The sequence below is a fragment of the Podarcis liolepis genome (assembly GCF_965112155.1).
Source record: "Podarcis liolepis genome assembly, chromosome: 8".
NCBI classification, from domain to species: Eukaryota; Metazoa; Chordata; class Lepidosauria; order Squamata; family Lacertidae; genus Podarcis; species Podarcis liolepis.
Window position 1 is genome coordinate 43636134 of NC_139560.1, and position 18776 is coordinate 43654909.

The following is an 18776-nucleotide window of genomic DNA, read 5'->3' on the forward strand; positions in this document are numbered from 1 at the left end:
GAAATTATTATGAAATGTGGAAAATTATTAACCACATTTCATAAAAACACAAAATCTTAAAGCACTTTACCAAATATAAAAACATAAACATGTTGAAGCAGTTCAGGAGCAGAAAGTGTTTTTTTATTTGAAAATTGATTTTTTTCAGTACACTTCACCACATTTTGTTACAGGGAAAACACCAGAAAATATTTTGCTTTTGCAAATGTCAAGACCAAAAGAAATGTATCTGAAAATGTTAATTGTTTATCTTCGTGTCAGCAGTTTTTAATCATCTCATCTCGGCATCCAGAAAACAGTTTTCCTAGCTACCATTTCAAATGTCACTCTGCTATAACTGGTATGGCAGTATTTAGTGGTAAAGGGCACCACACAGGCCACTTTTCAAAGTGGAATGATCATTGCTCAACTGCATATGTTAATTCATGTAAATATATGCAAACATCAAATGTTTTCATTCTCTGCAGTTAAGGGTGTGGTAGGAATAAAATAATAAATATGGGCACTTGGCTAGAAACTCAGTCAGATCAATTTAAAACCAATGAGATGACATTCTGAATTTTATATAAATCACTACTAGTGCTGCCAGCGCATCTTAATTTTGGCCAACGCTTACCAGGGCTTTGTACTAAATCTTGCTTTTAGTGCCAGCAGGATGGGTAACCTTCCAGAAGGACTACATTTCCCGTTATCTCTGATGACGGGCCAAGCTAGCTGAAGCTGATGAGAGTTGGGAGTCCAACAACACCTGGAGAACCATGGGTAAGCCATCCTGCCATACAGAATGCTTTCCTCTAGACAACTTCTGAGTAAGCATGCATAGCCTTGTGCTGCATGCCTGTGGCTCAAAACACCTATGAAGAAGTGTGGAATTTGATTTACAGAATGCAGTGGAGAGTGGAGCTGTTGTGAAATAAGAGGCATCTGTTCTTTGGAACAGATAAACAGCTGTGTACATAAAGCATTAGCCAGTGTCATCTAACAGATAAACTGTTCGCCTTCAGCATTGGTCATATTCAAATCTAGGTTCTCCAGAATCTATGATATGTAAAGAAATTATGTTATTATCTTATTTAGTAGTCTGAACTGCTGAAAATCGGAACTTTGCTAGCCTCCTGCTATAATGCCACATCTAATTTCTGTTGATTATCATTACCCTTAGACCTTCCTATTTTATTAATGCCCCCTTATGATATTTAAGGGCCAGCTATAATCTGCTCACTTAAGCGTCAGATTTGGGGGCTAGCCAACTATCTAGCATGCAGTATTTGACTCAGGCTCCCCTAGGTGACCTTGGGCAAGATATTAGCTTTCAGATTTAGTTGTGTTTGCTGAATGGGACGATGGCTTCCTGGACATATCAGGAGAGAGCTTCTGCTGTTGGTTTGAGCTACTAAATGTATAGCTTCAGGCTCCTTCGCTGACAGATGCTGGTGTTAGGAAGTTGGTGATCGGTATCTCTAAGTTAGCACCCCTATGGCTGTTTTTGGCTATTGGACCCTGGACGGTATGAATTTTTAGTGATCAGATTTATTAGCCTGCACTCTTCCTAGTTAAAATTAATGTACGGTGAAATTCACACCAGCACAAAAGGCAATTTCAGACACTTAATTAAGCCCTACTTAAGCCTTATTTAGATAACAGAGATGATGATACATTTCCTTTTGATTGACTCGCTTTTTCTAACATCTGAACTCAAGTGGTCTTCCTAAAAGGAAATGGTTACTCAAGGTGACTAAAGGCTTCACTAGCTGGGTCATGAGTCACACCCGGTCCAATCCATATCTAGAAGAACAAGGCAATAAGGCTGTCCAAATCCCAGTCGATGATGATGCACGATCAAGGCATCAGCGAGTCTTTGAGATTTGGAGGGAATCCAAGGAGAGCTGCTTTCTGCAAGCAAAGAGGTTGGGTTCCCCCCTCCCCCTTGCAGAAATGATTATTGACTTTACCTGTAGTGCTGAGCTTTTCTCGTCTCCCAAAACTAGCACTGCCAAGATACCCTTGGAACTTAAGTTTCATTAAAAAAAATTAATTCCCTCAACCCATTTTTTTTCTCCCGACATCATTTCCATTTTCCTTTCTGACCTCTTGCACTAGCAAATTCTACAGTAAATATTATTAGTATTAACTCGGTGGTAGGGCACAAGCTTGCATGTAGAATCAAGTTCAAGATTACCTAAAAAAGGTTAACCTAACACCCGCTTATTTGTTGGATGGTAGCACGACAGTTTTTCCAACCCTTTCAGTCCAATTTTATTATATTTACTTTAATACATTACATTTATATATACCACTTTTTCTTTCAGGGAGGTCAACGTGGTGTACATGGTTCTCCCCTCATTTTATCCTCACCCACAACCCTGTGAGATAGGCTAGGATGAGAAACGCTGACTGGTTGAACGGAGATTGAAGCCCTGATCTCCCAGGTCCTAGACCAACACTAACTGTTAAGCCACACTAGTTTTATTGTTTTAGGCACTGGCCATACATATTTATGTAACTGTGGGCTACCTGTGGTAGGTTTAATTAATTTTATACATAACTTCCAATAAAAGAAAAGTATAAGCCATTTACAACCAAGGGGAAAAAGGCAATGATAAAATGTATTTAAAATAGGTTTAACAGTACAGTATCACACCACTCGTGCAGCTCAAATGCCTGTGAAAATATAAAAGCACTTTGGCCTGGCACCAAAAAGATGACAAAGTTGGCAGCAGGAGGGCCTTCCTGGGAGACTATTCCATAAATCTTACAATTACAGGGGGAATGCATCTTTTAAATACTTTAAACACATCTTTTAAATAATTTAAACTATTTTTGGACTATTGAAACATGTTAACAATTTACAGCTCCATCCTATGCCATATAACCCATTGCGTTCAATGAGGCTTGTTGTTGTTTAGTCGTGTCCGACTCTTCGTGACCCCATGGACCAGAGCACGCCAGACACTCCTGTCTTCCACTGACTCCCACAGTTTGGTCAAACTCATGCTGGTAGCTTCTAGAACACTGTCCAACCATCTCGTCCTCTGTCGTCCCCTTCTCCTAGTACCCTCAATCTTTCCCAACATCAGGGTCTTTTCTAGGGAGTCTTCTCTTCTCATGATGTGGCCAAAGTATTGGAGCCTCAGCTTCACGATCTGTCCTTCCAGTGTGCACTCAGGACTGATTTCCTTAAGAATAGATAAGTTTGATCTTCTTGCAGTCCATGGGACTCTCAAGAGTCTCCTCCAGCACCATAATTCAAACGATAATTCAATGAGGCTTATTAGCAAGTAAATGAGAGTGTAGGATTGCAAGCTTAACGAACATTGCACTGTGCAAGAAATTGGTTATATAGAAGCACCTTTGGGCAAATTAGGATAGTGAGTAGCCGTGATATCACTAACACTGTGCTTTGCAGCACACCAAGCACCCTGTAGGCAAAAACAGGGTTGGGGGGATAACTGGTTTATAAAAGTGAGAGAATGGGCTGGATATTTGAGCTTGAGTGCCAAAGATCTGGGACAGTAACAACCCCTCAGGGAGTGTAACTTCTTCAGCACTGAAGTCCACACTGGGATTGATTTATTCTTTAAAGGATTTATCAAATTTGTATCCCATCTTTTGTCCAAGGGGCTCTAGGAAGATCATTTTGAGGTTGATTAGTTGTGAGATAGCAAATTGCTGAATATTCATAGGGTTTTTGAGGCCCAGTTTAACATGCCTAACCATCTGTCCATTACTATACTACCTCAAGGGCCACAGATAAATGCCAAATTTTAGTAAAAAAACCCAAAGCTTTTATATAGTTTTAATACAATACAATGCTAGCATCGTAGCCATCTACACAACTCATATTCAGAGTAAACTGTGGAGTAAATTATTATATTGATGCCTGTGGGTAGCAATATAATTTAAAAAATGTTGCAAAGTACCACCATGCTGGTTGTAGTTATATAATTTTAGACTCTGCTCTATCTTATGCCGCACTCTTGCTTCCCCACCTTTAGATGGTAATATCAGTCACTTCACTTTCTTCACAAGGTAGCAAGCTTTTTAGGAAGCCCCTGCTCATTCTGCAAACGAGGCCTGGACACCTGCCCCAAGTTCTGTCCTGCCATCACCAATGGCCATAGATTTGCTCTGGAGCAGTTCAGCTGCAAAGTAAATAAGATTGTGCAGCCAGCCCATTTCGGTTTTTATTCACCACAACCAAGAGGTAAGAGAGGCTTGCAATGTGTTCGATTATGAAGTCTTACATCTACATGATGGCGCTAATAATGGAGAAAAGGCTATCTGTTTCCCCTTCTTACTTACTACAGTGTGTCATTGCAAAGCCAGCATTGGCCTGAAAAGACCTGCACAGCAGTTTGCAGAGTTTCCAGATTCAATGTTTTTCAGCCCTCCGTGCAAGCACAATCCTAAACGAACTGCTCAATTCTGAACAGCTATCCGGAGCCTAGTCGCTTCTAGGACACTGTCTGGGGCCCAGCGCTTGCAACCTCTCCTCTCCCCACCCCCGTTTTTTTTTGCTCTTTCTCGCCGGCAGGAGGCTTTGATGCATGGACACAAAGCAAGTTTGCTCAGTGACCTGTAGGGTGAGGGAAAAATCCTTGCCAGCTCTGCAAATGACCCAGCACTAATCCTCGAGGTTTCCTGTGCACTCAGCAACCTTCCTAATTTCCGTTATGCAGCCTGACATTTTTTGGGTACGCAGGCTGGAGCGCTGCCCAGCAGCAGCAGCAGCAGGCAAAGTTTTTATTTTAAAAAAGCAATTACATATACAGTATGTGCAATATTTAATTGCACATTTGGCGAGTAACGAAGCAGGTAGCAGAATCTCGAGGAGGGGCGCCCGCGGGTTGAAAAAAGGTCCGCCAACCCACGAAGCGCAGGGACCGAAAACTTCCTAATTGGCGCGCTGGTCCCATTCCAGGCTCCTAGGCGATGGCGGGAGAGGAGCAAAAACAAAAGGCGACGCAGCCGCCTCCTCAGCTAAGCCGCTTTTCCCAGCAGGTGGCTTCGTCGCAAAACGCCTCCAGACAATGGGGGCAAGAGCAGCGTTCCCTGGCGTCGCCCGCCTTGGCTTGCCTCGGCTTTTTGTTTTGCACAGGCATTTCTCACGTTCGCCGGAGAGTCCTCTCACCCAGCTCATAATAAAAGCGCGAGGCTTTCTCACGGTCGTGTCGGAACGTTACCTCGAGTCTCTCTCTCGGTCTCCCTACCATCTCGCCTAAAATCCCCTTTCTGTGTGTGTGTGCAGACCAGACACGCCCGGCCCGTGGTCCTGGCTGAGGGGTAAAGTGCCCACAATAAACCCTCGGCTTCCTCCGCGCACCTCTCTCTGGTGAAGAAGCAGCAGCAGCTCAACCTTTCGCTCGGGGGTAGCTGTGGGCGGTTGCCTGGCCCGGGCAAAGGGCTGAGCTGAGCTGGAGCCGGTTGCTTCCCATTGGCCGTGCGGCCGGCAGGGAGAGCCGGGGAGGAGGGGGGAAGAAGAGGAGGAGGAGGAGGAGAGGAGGAGGAGGTGAAGCTGCCAGCAGCAGCAGCAGCAGCAGCCAAGCGCAAGTGAAGGCATACACATACACACACACATACGCGAGCGCGCGCGCACACACACACATACAGGCGCACACAGGAACGCCGCGCGAGCGAGGCAGAGGCTGCTGTGGTATTGTTATCCTCGTGTGTGCAAGCGGAGGGGGTTGTTGTTGCTGCTGCTGCCGCCGCTACTGGCTGCTGGCCGGCGGGGAGACGAAGCGAGGCAAGAAAGTGAAGGAGGCGAAGGACTCGCGGCGAGCATGCAGCAGCAGCAGCAGAGCCGGCGTCGGAGCGGCGCTGCCAGGGCGCACTTGGCGACGCGCTGAGCAGGAGGAGGAGGAGGGAGGGAGGCTGCCTCAAGCCGGCCGGCGAGAAAGACAAGCAGGCAGCCGCCGCCGCAGGAGCGAAGAAGACGGGCTATGTGCCCGGGGAAAGCCCGCGGGAACCGCTAACACCGCCAGCCCCCCCCCTCTCGGCAGCGCCCCTCACGAAGAGACTCCTTCGCCCGCTGCCTTTTGTGCGAGTCGCCCATCGCCGACACCCCGGACGCGGCAGCCGGACCGGGAGCTCCGCCGCCCCTTCCTCCCAGGCGAGCGCCGCGGATTCTCCGCCGCCCCCTGCCGCCCTTCCCGCCTTGGCCCGCGCCGCCGCCGGGCCCCCATCCGCGGACTTTTCGCCCCGCCGTGCACGCCTCCCCCCGCCACCGCTTCGCCTCCATGTGCCGGATAGCGGGAGCGCCGCCGCGGATCCTGCCGCCGCTGCTGTTGATGGTGCTGGCGGCCCTGCAGCAGGTAAAGAGCCGAGCGAGCGAGGGGAAGGAAGGAAGACAGACAGACAGAGGAGAGCCGCAGCAGCGGGGCTGGGGGCTCTTTGTTCCCGCCGAAGGGCGGTGGCGGGGCTGGCGAGAGGATGCCGCCGCCGGGGCCGCGGGCGAAGAAGCCCGGGCTCCCCGCGCTGCCCCGGAGGCGAAGCTGGGCCTGCTTGGAACGGGGTTGCGAAGCTGGGGCGGCAGCGGTGGGGCGGGGAGGGGGCTTGGGGGAAAGCGACCCCCTTGATCCCGGAAGGTGTTGGGGGACGAAGACGGGGTGTAGCGAAGGGGGACGGGAGAGGAGTTGCAGAGGGGAGGCTGGAGCTTCCTCGGGAACGCGAGTTAGGGATTCGTATTTCCCACGGCGGAAAGGAGCAGGTGCTCGCTTCGGCGTTAGTAAGGAGACTAATAGTGGAGAGATGCATATGCCTGCGTAGGGAAGAAAAACCGGGGCGCAGAAGCGTTATGGCGGAAAGTTAGGACCCAGTGACACCCCCCCCCTTGCACTGGCGTTGGATCTGATGGGTGGGGTCAAACAAAAGTCGGCCTGCGGGTCGAGAAGGATGAAACCGATGATTGCAAATAAAGGCACCGCGGGGCGTGCGGATGGGAAGAGCTGGGATCCCTCCGTCCTGGGGACGAGCAGAAGTGGGGCAGGGACTTGGCGCCATCTCTTCCTTGGGGAGGGAGCGTGGGAAAGGAGTGGATGCCACCCACCTCTTCCCTTGGGATGGGAGCAAGGGCTTCTTTGCTCCTTGCTGGCAAGGCGGAGATGCGCACGCTCTTTCTTGAAGAGCAGACTTCCCCGAGGATGGAAGTTACCCTGGATAAACAGAGTGGGGCCGGTGTCTGTGTTGAGACACCTGCTTCGCAAATCAAAGGCTGGGGTGGGATTTATTTCCCATGGCAGGGGCCACCAGACCACCCTCTCTCCCTGTCGCCCTCTTCAACCCGCTCGCGCTCTTTCTACTTTGCCTTCCGGATGCCAGATTGCCAGCCCACTCGGGTCTCGCAGTTACACAACCACGAAGTGCAACTCCATAGATCTCATTGAATTGATTAGTTACTTTTTTAAAAAAACCACGACACATCCCCCCTCCTTGTATACAATCGGGAAGGTTAAAGGGAGCATATGTAATGCACCGCAGGAACTGTTTGTGAATCGCGTGGGATTTTAATCTGTGTTTAGTAGTAATTGTGACCCCAGAATCAGGGCGCCGGTCGGCTATTTCGGATTAACCGGCACAAAATCTTAAGGCAACGGTGTGTACTTTTGCCTCTGTTTAACGAATCTGGCGAGAGCTGCTACCTGAGCAGCCACCCCGGTCAGGGACCCCGGGTTAGTGGAGCCAAGCGTGTCCGAAACGCCGCCTTCCGTGGCCTCGGGTCCGGTACAGAGGAGCGTGCGGAGCCGCTGCCTCGCCCCTCTGCTTGGCTCCCTAATCCCTTCCCGGGAAGAATTTAATCAGCCTCCGCCTCCGCCCGGCAGCCTCGCTCGCCTCCTCCCCCGCTGGCGTCCTGCTGTGTTTTTTTTACCCCTGCTGCAACAGCTAACGGGAATTTCCATTGAGGCAAACTCTTTCTCCTTGCTTAATAAAGCGTTGCCACCTCCCTCGCCCAACAGGGGGCGCTGCGGGAAGGCCACGCGAAGGCAAGTGGGAGGCATGTCCACGCACCCCAATAGTTGAGACTGAGGTTCTGGCCAATACATGTAGGGATTGAAAGAGCCGCCATCCTTGGAGGTCTGCCCAAAGTTGACAGGGTCTGTGCCACTGTGATGCTTGCTGGCAAGGGGTGAGTCGACTTTCACCCAAGTCAGGAATTAATATTTCAGAGATAGGATTTGGTCCTTTGCTGAGTAAAGAGTGAGCTGACTTGGACAAGGGAAGGCTGTATGCTTTTACGAGGCGAGAGGTTTGCAAGCCTTGGCGAAGGCTTAAGACTGGTTTGTTTACACTTTTGCAAAGTAGGGATCTGCCTGGAGAGCATTGCTGGTGTTTCTGCATTTGGTGGACAGTGGTCACCTGGAACGCATAGGATGGGTATGGGGGCTAGGCTGTGTACCATTTTGTTGGGAGACAGATAGGAATCTGCCTTATACTGTCCACACTGACTGGCAGCAGCTCTGCAGGGTTTCAGGCAGGACCTCGCCAGCCCTACCTAAAGTTGCTGGGGATTGAACCTGAGAGTTTCTGCATGCAAATCAGATTCCCTACCAGCAAGCTGGATGTCTTGCCTGATAATTTGTGATTCTGCACCAGGAGTGGGCAGTAGTCCATCTGTGCCGAAAGTGCAGAATTAGGGTGGGCCCAGGTCTCCAGAATAAGGATTTGATTTGTCTGGGCAGGAATTGGTGGGTAAATTACTTGGATTTTCCTGGAGTGTTTTTGTGCACCTGAAGGTAGAGCATTGCCATGGCTTGTTCAGTGAATATTGACTGTGTAAGGAATGTACCTGGGATGTGGGACAGCTTGTATAGAAAGATGCAGGCATTAGGGCTGTCTTTCATGAAGCAGATACCACTTGACATATGCTGATGAAAATTCAATTAAGTGATTATCCTGCATTTTGGGGCTTATCCTGTTGGAATAGGGAGTGTACTCTTTGCATGGCCACCGGACTCCCCTGGTTTTGCTGCAACAGACTAACATGGCTACGCCTCTGGAAATAGTTTGTGAAAGGTTCTCTGGAGTAATGGATGAACTGCATTTGATACTGCATTTGATGTGCATTTGAAATGGAACTGTGTAGGGTTGAGTGGGGTTTTTTTGGGGGGAGGGGTGTCCTGGCATTTTCCTAAAGTGAGTTCCAATAAGGCAGGGGACAGAGGATGTGCACAGGATGGATGCTGGCACTTCGGTCAGCGAAACTCCGTCTTCTTCCTAGTGCAAAGGGCAAGCAGGAGTAAATCTCCGGGACAGATGGTGCAGCTCATTGCCTCTTAATGGCATATGTGGCTGGAGCATATCGTCGAGAACGGGCAAGGGACTCTGGGGAAAGGGGTATTTGTGTAGCGGGCTGTGTGAGTGGGCTGGCTTTCAGCAGTGGGCGATATCCGGTTTAAATCCTGCAGGGGTTGAGTGATCTGGGTACAGTAGCTGCAGCAGCAGTCACTGTCCATGGTGCAGAGCTCAGATTACTCTCTGGCTGTGAACTGAATCCCTGCTTCTGAAACGTAGTAAACACAGACTTGGCATGTTGCAAAGCTCCCTTCCCTTGCCCTTTATTTCAAAATACTGCTTTTTTTTTTTTTTTTTTTTTTGGCTTTCTCCTGTACAGCCAGTACTCTTTTTTCTGTAGCTCTGATGGCTGCATCAGGCAGCTGAGGTGCTGAAACATTGATCCTAAACAGCTGGGGGGATTTTTCACTGGTTTAATAGGAGGTTAGTTTGCCCTGATGGGAAAGTGTCAATGTTGCACCTTCTGTGTCTTTCCTTCAAACTCTGCCTCCCTTTTTGGGAGGATTGTTTTAACTTTTTAGCTAGGTTTATTGTTTTCAGGGTCTGTTTATAGCCGGAGTCTGAGTTGCTTTTCTACAAATTTTTAAGGTAGAGTCCACTCCTCCCCCCCTCTCCCCATGACACACTTTCTTTGTCAGGCTTATTTTCTCGTTTTAGGATGCCTCCAAATTTTTTTTATCTCCATATGTTATTTGGTAAACTTTAAAACTTGAGTTCTCTGCTAAACTCTTTATTTCACTGTGTGGTTTCCCCCTATAAGTACTGTTTTTAAATTAAAGCTATCTATGAATTATGGACAGGAACTGCCTTTATTGCTTTTGTGTATCAGAGAGTTCCAGTGGCATGTCATGGTTGGAAAATCCAATTTCCTCCTTGTTTGGGTACACATTAAATCAGGTTAGGACTCTCTTTTTAACAGGGTGTAACAACACTGAAAGTTAGGTATGAAATCAGTTTTCTAAACCTGTGTCTGGAAAGTGGCCTTTGATTTTTAACTATTGCTTGGCTTTTTTTTTTTTTTTTTTTTTGCTTTCTCTTGCAAGTCAGAAATTATTTAAAACTTTTACATTGCGTACATTGCTAGTTCAAGAGAATTTCAGTTATAAGAAAATAATATTGTTTCAGGACCTATACCTTGGCTAGGTTTTATTTAAATTGTTTTATATTGCTTTCAGCCTTTGTCAGATATTTCTTTGAGGGTTTTTTTTATGAATTCATCACTCATCATTTGTACAGCAGAGCAAACAGCTTGTTCAGTATAGGTTCAGTCAATGTTTGGAATAATGCAGCATTTAGGAACATACTGGTAACTGATGATTAAACACTCACTTCATTGATGATTTACTTTAGGTAAAATCGGTGGTTGTTACGCAAAAGCTTGGCACTCTGAAGGAAAAGGGGAAAGTTTGAAAGGTGTGTGTGTGTGTGTGTGTGTGTGTGTGACACAAACATGCATACTTTAACATCAGAAGCCATAAGTGCTTCTGAATTGGGAAAAGAGGAAGTCTGTGTGGGAAAACTGGAGGCAAAACATCACAAAGGACTTCGAATGACCTCCAGAGGCAATAGTTCTTAGGAAAAGCTTCAGTTAAATTTTCAATCCTAATTATTAATTCTAGTTTCTTTCATTGTATGGTTTCTGAGTATGGCTAAGATATTGGTCTGAATAGTTAATATGAGTATTGAAAATTGATTATAGGAAATGGATTTTAGTTGTGTTAAAACTGACTAGTAGCAAAGCAGATGCACATTCAGGTCCCAGTGATTGCCACCAAAACTTACGCGGTTCTCCTTTATTATTAATTAATTATTAATTAATTATTAATTATTATTAATTTATGAGTGCTACTACCATTTTTGTTGCCTTTACCCCAGTTTTTGAAGTTGTGTGCAGATTCGTTATCTTTCCAGCTTCTTAAATAGGGCTATGGAGGTCTAGGGGCCAAACTAGACATTTATAAGAGACATGGAGAAGCACTCTGTAGCTTTTTCCTTTTAATGTAATATTAACATGGTGTGACATGGCATTATCATGTGGTGCATCTTACTGTCTTTGCCAGCCAATGATGTGAAGCTAGGGTGGGGAGGTGCATGGTGCAATGGCATCCCATCCCATGTTTTTTGGGATACAGAACTACATAGGTAGGTTAGTCCTAATTAATAAGAATAAGTGGCAAAGCACTTCAGTAGGTTAATATAAAGAATCTTGAGTCTACTTATGATTCTTCTGCCTCTACAAATCATGTTTTCTCAGTGGAAACTTCTAGACTATGATGCTTTATCTCAGATATTTGGAATTCCTTTTGAAATGTGGGGTTTTTATATTAAATTAGAATTTGTCAATATTTTTGCTTTCTTTCCCAGGGTTATGTTTCACATTTTTACAAAACATTGCAGAAGTTTATTATGAGTAATTTTAATTTCTGATTACTGGAAAATAATCAGTATTTTGAAATTCTAGTTTCTTTTGTATCAATATCAGTGACGTCATTCAAATCTGTGACAAACCCCAAAAGTACAATTTTTATTGATATTTATTTTATTATTATAAATATTTCTAGACTGCTTAAACATTAAAAAAATCTCAAAGCGATATACAAAATAATAAAAGGCATGCAATGCCACCAACCAAAATAAAACAGTATAAAATACAGTTCAAACTTCAAATAGCTTTTCTTCTATCAATGATCTCACCATCATTTTCTGGGGAAATACTGAACTGTTGTTTTGACAGATGGGTGGAAGAAGCCATTCTTTTTAAGGAAATGTTTTATATACATATTAACCTAGCAGATGCATTTCAAATATGTTTCTGAAACAAGACAGAAACTGACTTTGGGAGCAATACAATTATTTGACAAAATGCACATTGCATACCTGTTTTATCTGGTTTAAAGTCAAGATGATGTGCCTTTAAATGTTGAATACATTAACATTTTAGGAGACATTTTCATTATACTAAATATCAGCATTTCAAATAAATCTTTAAGGCACATTTATAATAAGATATTTTCAATCTATTGACATTATTTTAAAAGTCTTCTCCCCATTCCATTTCACATTCTGATTCACTATCATGCAAGACTCAGTAATTCCTATTAAGTTTTAGGTGGCAGCAGAATGATAATTTGAACCACAGTGTTTGTTTTTCAGAATGTCTTGCTGAAGCATCAACTGGGAGGATTATTTATCTTGTTCTCTGATTTGTTTGGAAATATTTACCACACTTTTTAAAAAGAACTTCATCCTTGAAACAGTTTTTAGTTAAAACCAACCCTGGCTGAAAATAAAATAATAAAAAATAAAGTACAACTAAACAATAAAGCAGTATAAAAACTGTATAGAAGTAGAAGATAAAATATACAGATTTCCTTTTCTCCGCTAAGATGAACTTATTGCATCCTGTGAGCAAATACTTTTATCCAAGTTTGTATAAGCAGTTTTTACCCTGTTGGTGCCTGCAGTTTTTATCTCCCTCCAGTGTACGAGTCAATATCTACTCAGCTTTTTTTTCCAGCTGGTGAGTTGGAACCCATTATTGGGCATGTTCAGCTACCCTGTGAGTAGAATAGGAAACTCCCAGTAACGTCAGCAGAAGCCAAGTCTTGTGGAATAAGATGGCTAGAGAAAGAAGCTCAAATTCACCCAACAATCTAATAATAGAAAGGGTAAAAACATTCAGATTCTTTTTACTACAGACGCCAATTGTGTAGACTATAAAATCGAGAAAAGCTATTTTTATTAAGTGATGGTGACCACTCAGAGTGACTCACGCCTGGTTCTTTCCTTGACTTGTGCGTTCTCTCTCTCCAATTCCTTATTTAAGAAAGTGAATTGCTCATATCTATGCAGCATCTGCTTTTAAGTTCCTTAAAATTTAAAATAGATGAAGATTTCTGAACTTCCCTTTTTGATAATATAAAAGGGGTTATCTAAACAACCAGAAGTTTGGAGAAGGGTTGTAGCTCAGAGGTAGAACATCTTGAGTTTCATGCAGAAGATCCCTGGTTCAATCCCTAGTGTCTCTAGGTAGGGCTGTGAAAAACCCCTACCTCAAACTCTGGAGAGAGTCTCTCTGCTGCCAGTCAATGTAACAGTACTGAGATAGGTAGACCAGTAGTCTGACTTGGTAAAAACCAGCTTCCTGTGTCTCCCAGAAGCCTTGTGACTCTTCAAAGATTTAACAACGCATTTCTAACCATGTATACTCAGAAGTAAATCCTATTAAATTCAGCTATGCTTAATCCCAGATACGTGGGGCTAGGATTGCAGACTAACGCTTATTTTTATTTTAAGATTTCAAGAACTAGTTCCCACTTTATCAGGTACACAGAACATTATCTCTTTTTGCCCGTATGGATATATCTATAATTTGGTCAGTAAATGCAAGAGGTACAGTATAACATTCCTATGCAAAGCTCAAATGGATGCAAGATCAGTACAATGGTTATGTTGCTTTAACAATGGTTGTGGGATAGAAATTCCTGGGGTTGTATTCAGCTAAGTTTTACTAAGAGCAGACCCACTGAAAATGTTGGACCTAAGTTAGTCATGTTCATTAATTTTAGTGGGCCTATGCTGACTAAAACTTAGAGAATAAATGAGAGAATCATAGAATTATAGAGTTGGAAGGGATCCCAAGGGTCATTATCCATAATTCTGTATACTTCTATCATATTTTACTCACCTTTTTTCATAAACTAAAAGTGCCCAAATGTTGTAACCCTTCCTTATAGGGGAGTTGCTACTGTCCCTTGATCATTTTGGCTGTGTTTTTCTACATCTTTTCAGCTCTACAATATTATTTTGAGGTGCGGTGAACAGAACTGTACACAATATTCCAAGTGTGGCTACACCACAGATTTGTATAATGGTGCTGTGATATCAGCAGTTTCCTAATGATCTAGAAAATGACTCCGCCTTTTTCACAACCTCTGCACACAGAGTCATCATTTTCAGCAAGCTACCCACTATGGTCCCAAGCTCTCTTTCCTGGCCAGTTCATGCCCCATTAGTATATATTCAAAGTTATGATTTTTTTGGCTTTCACTTTACATGTACTTGCACTGAACAATTATTTGCCATTATAATGCCCATTCACTCAGTTTGGAGAGATTTGTCCCTTCTTCCTTTTTATTTGTACAATAGTAACCATTCTCAGTGTTAGACAATGATTAATACAAATGGAAAGGAAGAAAGAATTTCCAGTGTGATATTTCATCACCGGCCAACAATGTCCTAACACACCTTGGAACCGTTTGGGTCCAAACTATTTATTGAGCACCTGCAGACATACTATTTGACCACACTTTAAGCTGAGGTAGGCAGTGTGGTGGAATGGCAGTGCTCACCTGACCTCTGTTTGGTCACATTACTACGGCTTACTAGGAGGTAGAGCGGGAGGGGCAGGGCATCAGTGAGGTCGGTGCTGTGCAAATGCACCAGTGGAGCCAGTCAGGTGCTCCTGTCAGTGCATTTGCACCTCGCAACTGCCTTGGGCCCTTTCCCTCTGTTTTCTGCAACAAGTAGCAGCACAACCAACCATGGACTGTTGAGTACCACCACCCCGTCATGCAATCTGCTGCTGACTTTGATCTGCTTTGGAGACTCTTCTAATGTGTCTTCTCTCCCCACAGCTGGTATGGTGGGTGACCACAAGGAAACAAATCCTTCTCTGCGGTAGCCTGATGGCTATGGAATTACCTTCCATTGGACCTGTATCAAATTTTTACATTGCAGAATTTCTGGAAGGCCCTGAAACTTGTCTTTTTCATTTGGCCTTCTAGGCATGATGCTTATTAGCTGTGTGATGGTCTAGTGGAATTAGGGTTGGGTGTCATTTTGCTCTGTTGGAAAAAAAAAAGTGTAGTATTGAGTTGTAGTTCAAAATTTCAAAATTTTGTATTACTATTCTTTTCATAATTCCATTGCATTGCACTGAACTAAACTGGATTGTATTGTAAGCTACAGGGACATTTGCCCAGAAAAGCAGCCTAAAAATAATTTAGATTAATTAATTTAATTAAACAAGGGGCTAAACAATAAAGGTTTACTCATGAGTCCTGTATTTGGCACGTTGCCTACCCCCCCCCCCCGCTTCAGTCATTCAGTGTTAATGATACCCTAACAAAATGTAATAGGAAACAAAAGGTTTTCTAGGCCTTTCAGGCTATAGTTAAAACAAAGAAAAGAAAAGTAGCTGAAAATGCTTTATGAAATTTTGGCCCATGTGAAATCTTGTTACTTTGCCTTAATGCATACCTAGAGATAAAGGGTTGTGGCCTAAGCTACAATACAACTTGCAATATCATTTATGTTTGAACCAAATTATTGCTGTACTGTCCCAGTGTGAAACACAGCTATATATCTTATGTTCTGCTAGGGAACAGAAACAGTAGTGAGTTAACTATGGTTTTTAAAACATCCTTTTGTTTTTTACTTTGTAAGTATTCTGTGAACTGAATTTTGTTTTTGTTTTTTAAATAGACTTGAAAAGTCTCCCCCATGAGGATACATTAACCTTTTCTGTGTAACCTTTCAGGAATATGTTTTGTCATTAGCATGTTTTTGTCCTTTCCCCCCTAAAACTTAGATGAAGAAACTAGTTCTGTTTGGTAGCATACCAAGGTTTAAGCCTTGGAAATTACTACTTATGGATACAGTTAATTCCAGTGTGCTTTTATAACCATAACTCTTAAGCATGCACAACTGCCTTTGCAAACCTGGGCTCTGAAAGTGCTGTTGTCAAATGAAATAAACCAAAGAGTAGACATACCACTTCATCCTTGCAAAGCTGACCAATCAATTTAACTGTAAGTGTTTCTCTTCTGCCGTTGTAAAATCAGTTCATCTCTTTGTCTAAGGGATGTGTTTTGACAAACTTCACAGTTTAAAATTGGCTGCCCTACCCACAACACATTTGCGCTGATGGGCGCCTCCACTGACTTCCAAGAGCTTTGAAGCATTAAGGAACACAAGAGCTGCATTTAATTTAGTTAAGAGAACTCAATATTTAAAATTGCTGTGGTGTGCAAGGACTTCAAAACTGGGGTCAGAATTTCAGTGCACACTAAGGAAATGCATCATACAGACCTGTGGCTCAACAGAGGTTAGTTTTCTTAATTTTAGGAGAGATGACAGTTCCCACACTTCCATTGGCATTTATTATTATAAAGGTTACTACTCGCAGTGTTGTTCAAGCTAGGCTATTTATATCACTAAAAAAACAACTTGAAGGGAAAATCACATAGGGAAATATGAGACAAGTAAAAGGTTTAGTACAGAGAAAGGACCTCCCCATCCTTTTATACAGTGTATGTAGGCAACCCAGCAGTGTGACAGTGGATGTGCTGGACCGTTACCTTCCTCCATAATGGAGTAGATGAGAGCCAATGAACTGAAGCCCAATCGAGATAAGACTGAAGCACTGTTAGTGCGTGGTTCCTTAGACTGGATGGATGGGATACTGCCTGCTCTTGATGGGGTTACACTCCCTCTGAAGGAACGGATATGCAGCTTGGGTTCCTCTGGGTCCATTCCTCAGGTGGTCTCAGTGGTGCCTTCTATCACCTTCAGCTGGTGGCCCAGCTGTCCCCCTGCATGGACAGGGATAGCCTAACTTCAGCCATCTGTGCTCTGGTAACCTCTAGGTTAGATTACTGCAGCATGTAATATGTGGGTCTGCCTCTGAAGACGTTTCGGAAACTTCAGCTGGTGCAGAATTCATCAGCCAGGTTACTTGCCTGGGCAAGACTGTTTGAGCATATAATGCCTATCCTGGGCCAACTCTAGTTTCTGGGCCCAGTTCAGAGTGCTGGTTTTGACCTAGAAAACCTGAAACAGCTCAGGACCGCAATACTTCAAGGACTGCCTTTCCCCAGATGAACTGACCCAAATCCTGCGATCATCACCTGAGGCCCATGCTTGTGTGCAGCTACATGAGAATGGGCCTTTTTTGTGATGGCTCCCAATTTGTGAAATGCTCTCCCCAAGGAGGTTTGTCTGGCGTCTTCGTTATACATCTTTAGGTACCAGGCAAAAACACTTCTCTTCTTTGGCTAATTAAACAAACTTACGGCCTTTTAAACTGGTGTGTGTGTGTGTGTGTGTGTTGTTTTTGTTTGTTGTTATGGTATGCATTTTCTCAAAATAAGTGAGGAGAAACACACATTTGGAGGTGGAAAGATAATCAGAAGGTCAACTAGAAACCTCCCTGACTTGTGAGTTTTCCATGTGTAGGATGATGTTGTGTTCTGTTCATAGCTGTCAACGTTTCCCTTATTCCGAATAGGATTCCTCGCAAGAAAAGGGGAAAGTTGACAGCTATGGTTCTATTCAATTTTGGTACTATTCAGAGTAAACCCATGTAAATTAATGGACATGACTGATTTGGGTCCATTAACTTATATGGGTCTACACTGTATAACTTTCTTGGATACAACCCTTTGTGGCTCTAGGTCACATTTCCCTGTGTGCATTGTGAAATGTTACGGTCCTATTCAAACTTTAAGGGTAGATGTGATATTTTCCCCCTCCTATCCCCGTAGAGGTGTTCAGAAGAATGTGTGAGGCCTCAAAGATGGCAAGAGTTTGAGATGGAAAAATATCTGTTTCAGCTCACTTAAGTTTCTCCTTCCAATCTTACATTTTGTTTTCCATATTTATGCAGTCAGTAACTTGATTTAAAAAAAAAACACTTTAGCATAAATTTCTCCTAATAAAAACAATTTTGTATGCAGTTTTGATTAATACACACATTTTTGGAACACTATTCCCTAATATTAGGCATTTTTGTATGTAATTTTCACTAACATATGTATGTCTTTTTAGGCACGTTTTCCCCGAAATATGCATTTTGGTACATGTTGTTTGGGGGGAAACTGCATCACAAAATCCAGACAACTGAATTTTGAAGGATAGCTGTGTTTTAATGCACATATTGGTGTGAGAAGTGTGAATTAAATAGGGTTTGTTTTTTTGTTGAAATAAAAACAAAACCGAATTTCCATCCCTAGTAGGGTGTGAGCACATGCTGGCGCTGCCCCATGGATATAGGCCCTGCCTTTTCCTCACCCAACCTTCGTACATTGAGCAGAAAGGACTGCAGAGAGATTTAAACTGTGATCAGTCAAATGTGGTTAGAATCCTCATTTCAGTCTTGAACACAGTTCTGTGGAGAGGTTACAACCGAGTTCAGCAGATTGTGGTTAGAATCTCCCTTCAGACCTTCCTGCTCAGGGGTCCCTGAGAAGTGGGGGCAGATCACTTTGCATGCACCTGCACCTTAAGTTTAAGTTTCAGTACTCCCTCTTTCTTCATCTCTGCTTAGTTCATTGCTGATACATGATATAAAAACATGTGATTACAGATTGGCAAGTATGCTCGCCACATCAGGGCTGTTCAGTGAAAGCTAGTGAAACAGTTGTTCTGTGATTTAGGCTATTTAAGGTCTAGATCAGGGATTGTCAGCCTGGTCCCTACAGCCT

At 43.9% G+C, this 18776-nt stretch overlaps 1 protein-coding gene across 3 annotated transcripts in view; it reads left to right on the forward strand.

The window, feature by feature from the left end:
* Window positions 1-5485: 5485 nt before the first annotated feature.
* CDH2 (cadherin 2) overlaps window positions 5486-18776 on the forward strand; it is a 125604-nt gene continuing 112313 nt past the window's right edge. The window contains exon 1 of one of the 3 annotated variants that reach the window (XM_083517693.1): window positions 5486-6314. In XM_083517693.1, coding sequence (XP_083373819.1) covers window positions 6240-6314 — 75 coding nt within the window. In that variant the 5' untranslated portion in view covers window positions 5486-6239. Of the gene's footprint in view, window positions 6315-7448; window positions 8126-8210; window positions 8277-18776 lie in introns of those variants that run through there. The other 2 variants (XM_083517695.1, XM_083517694.1) reach the window with 2 other exon arrangements.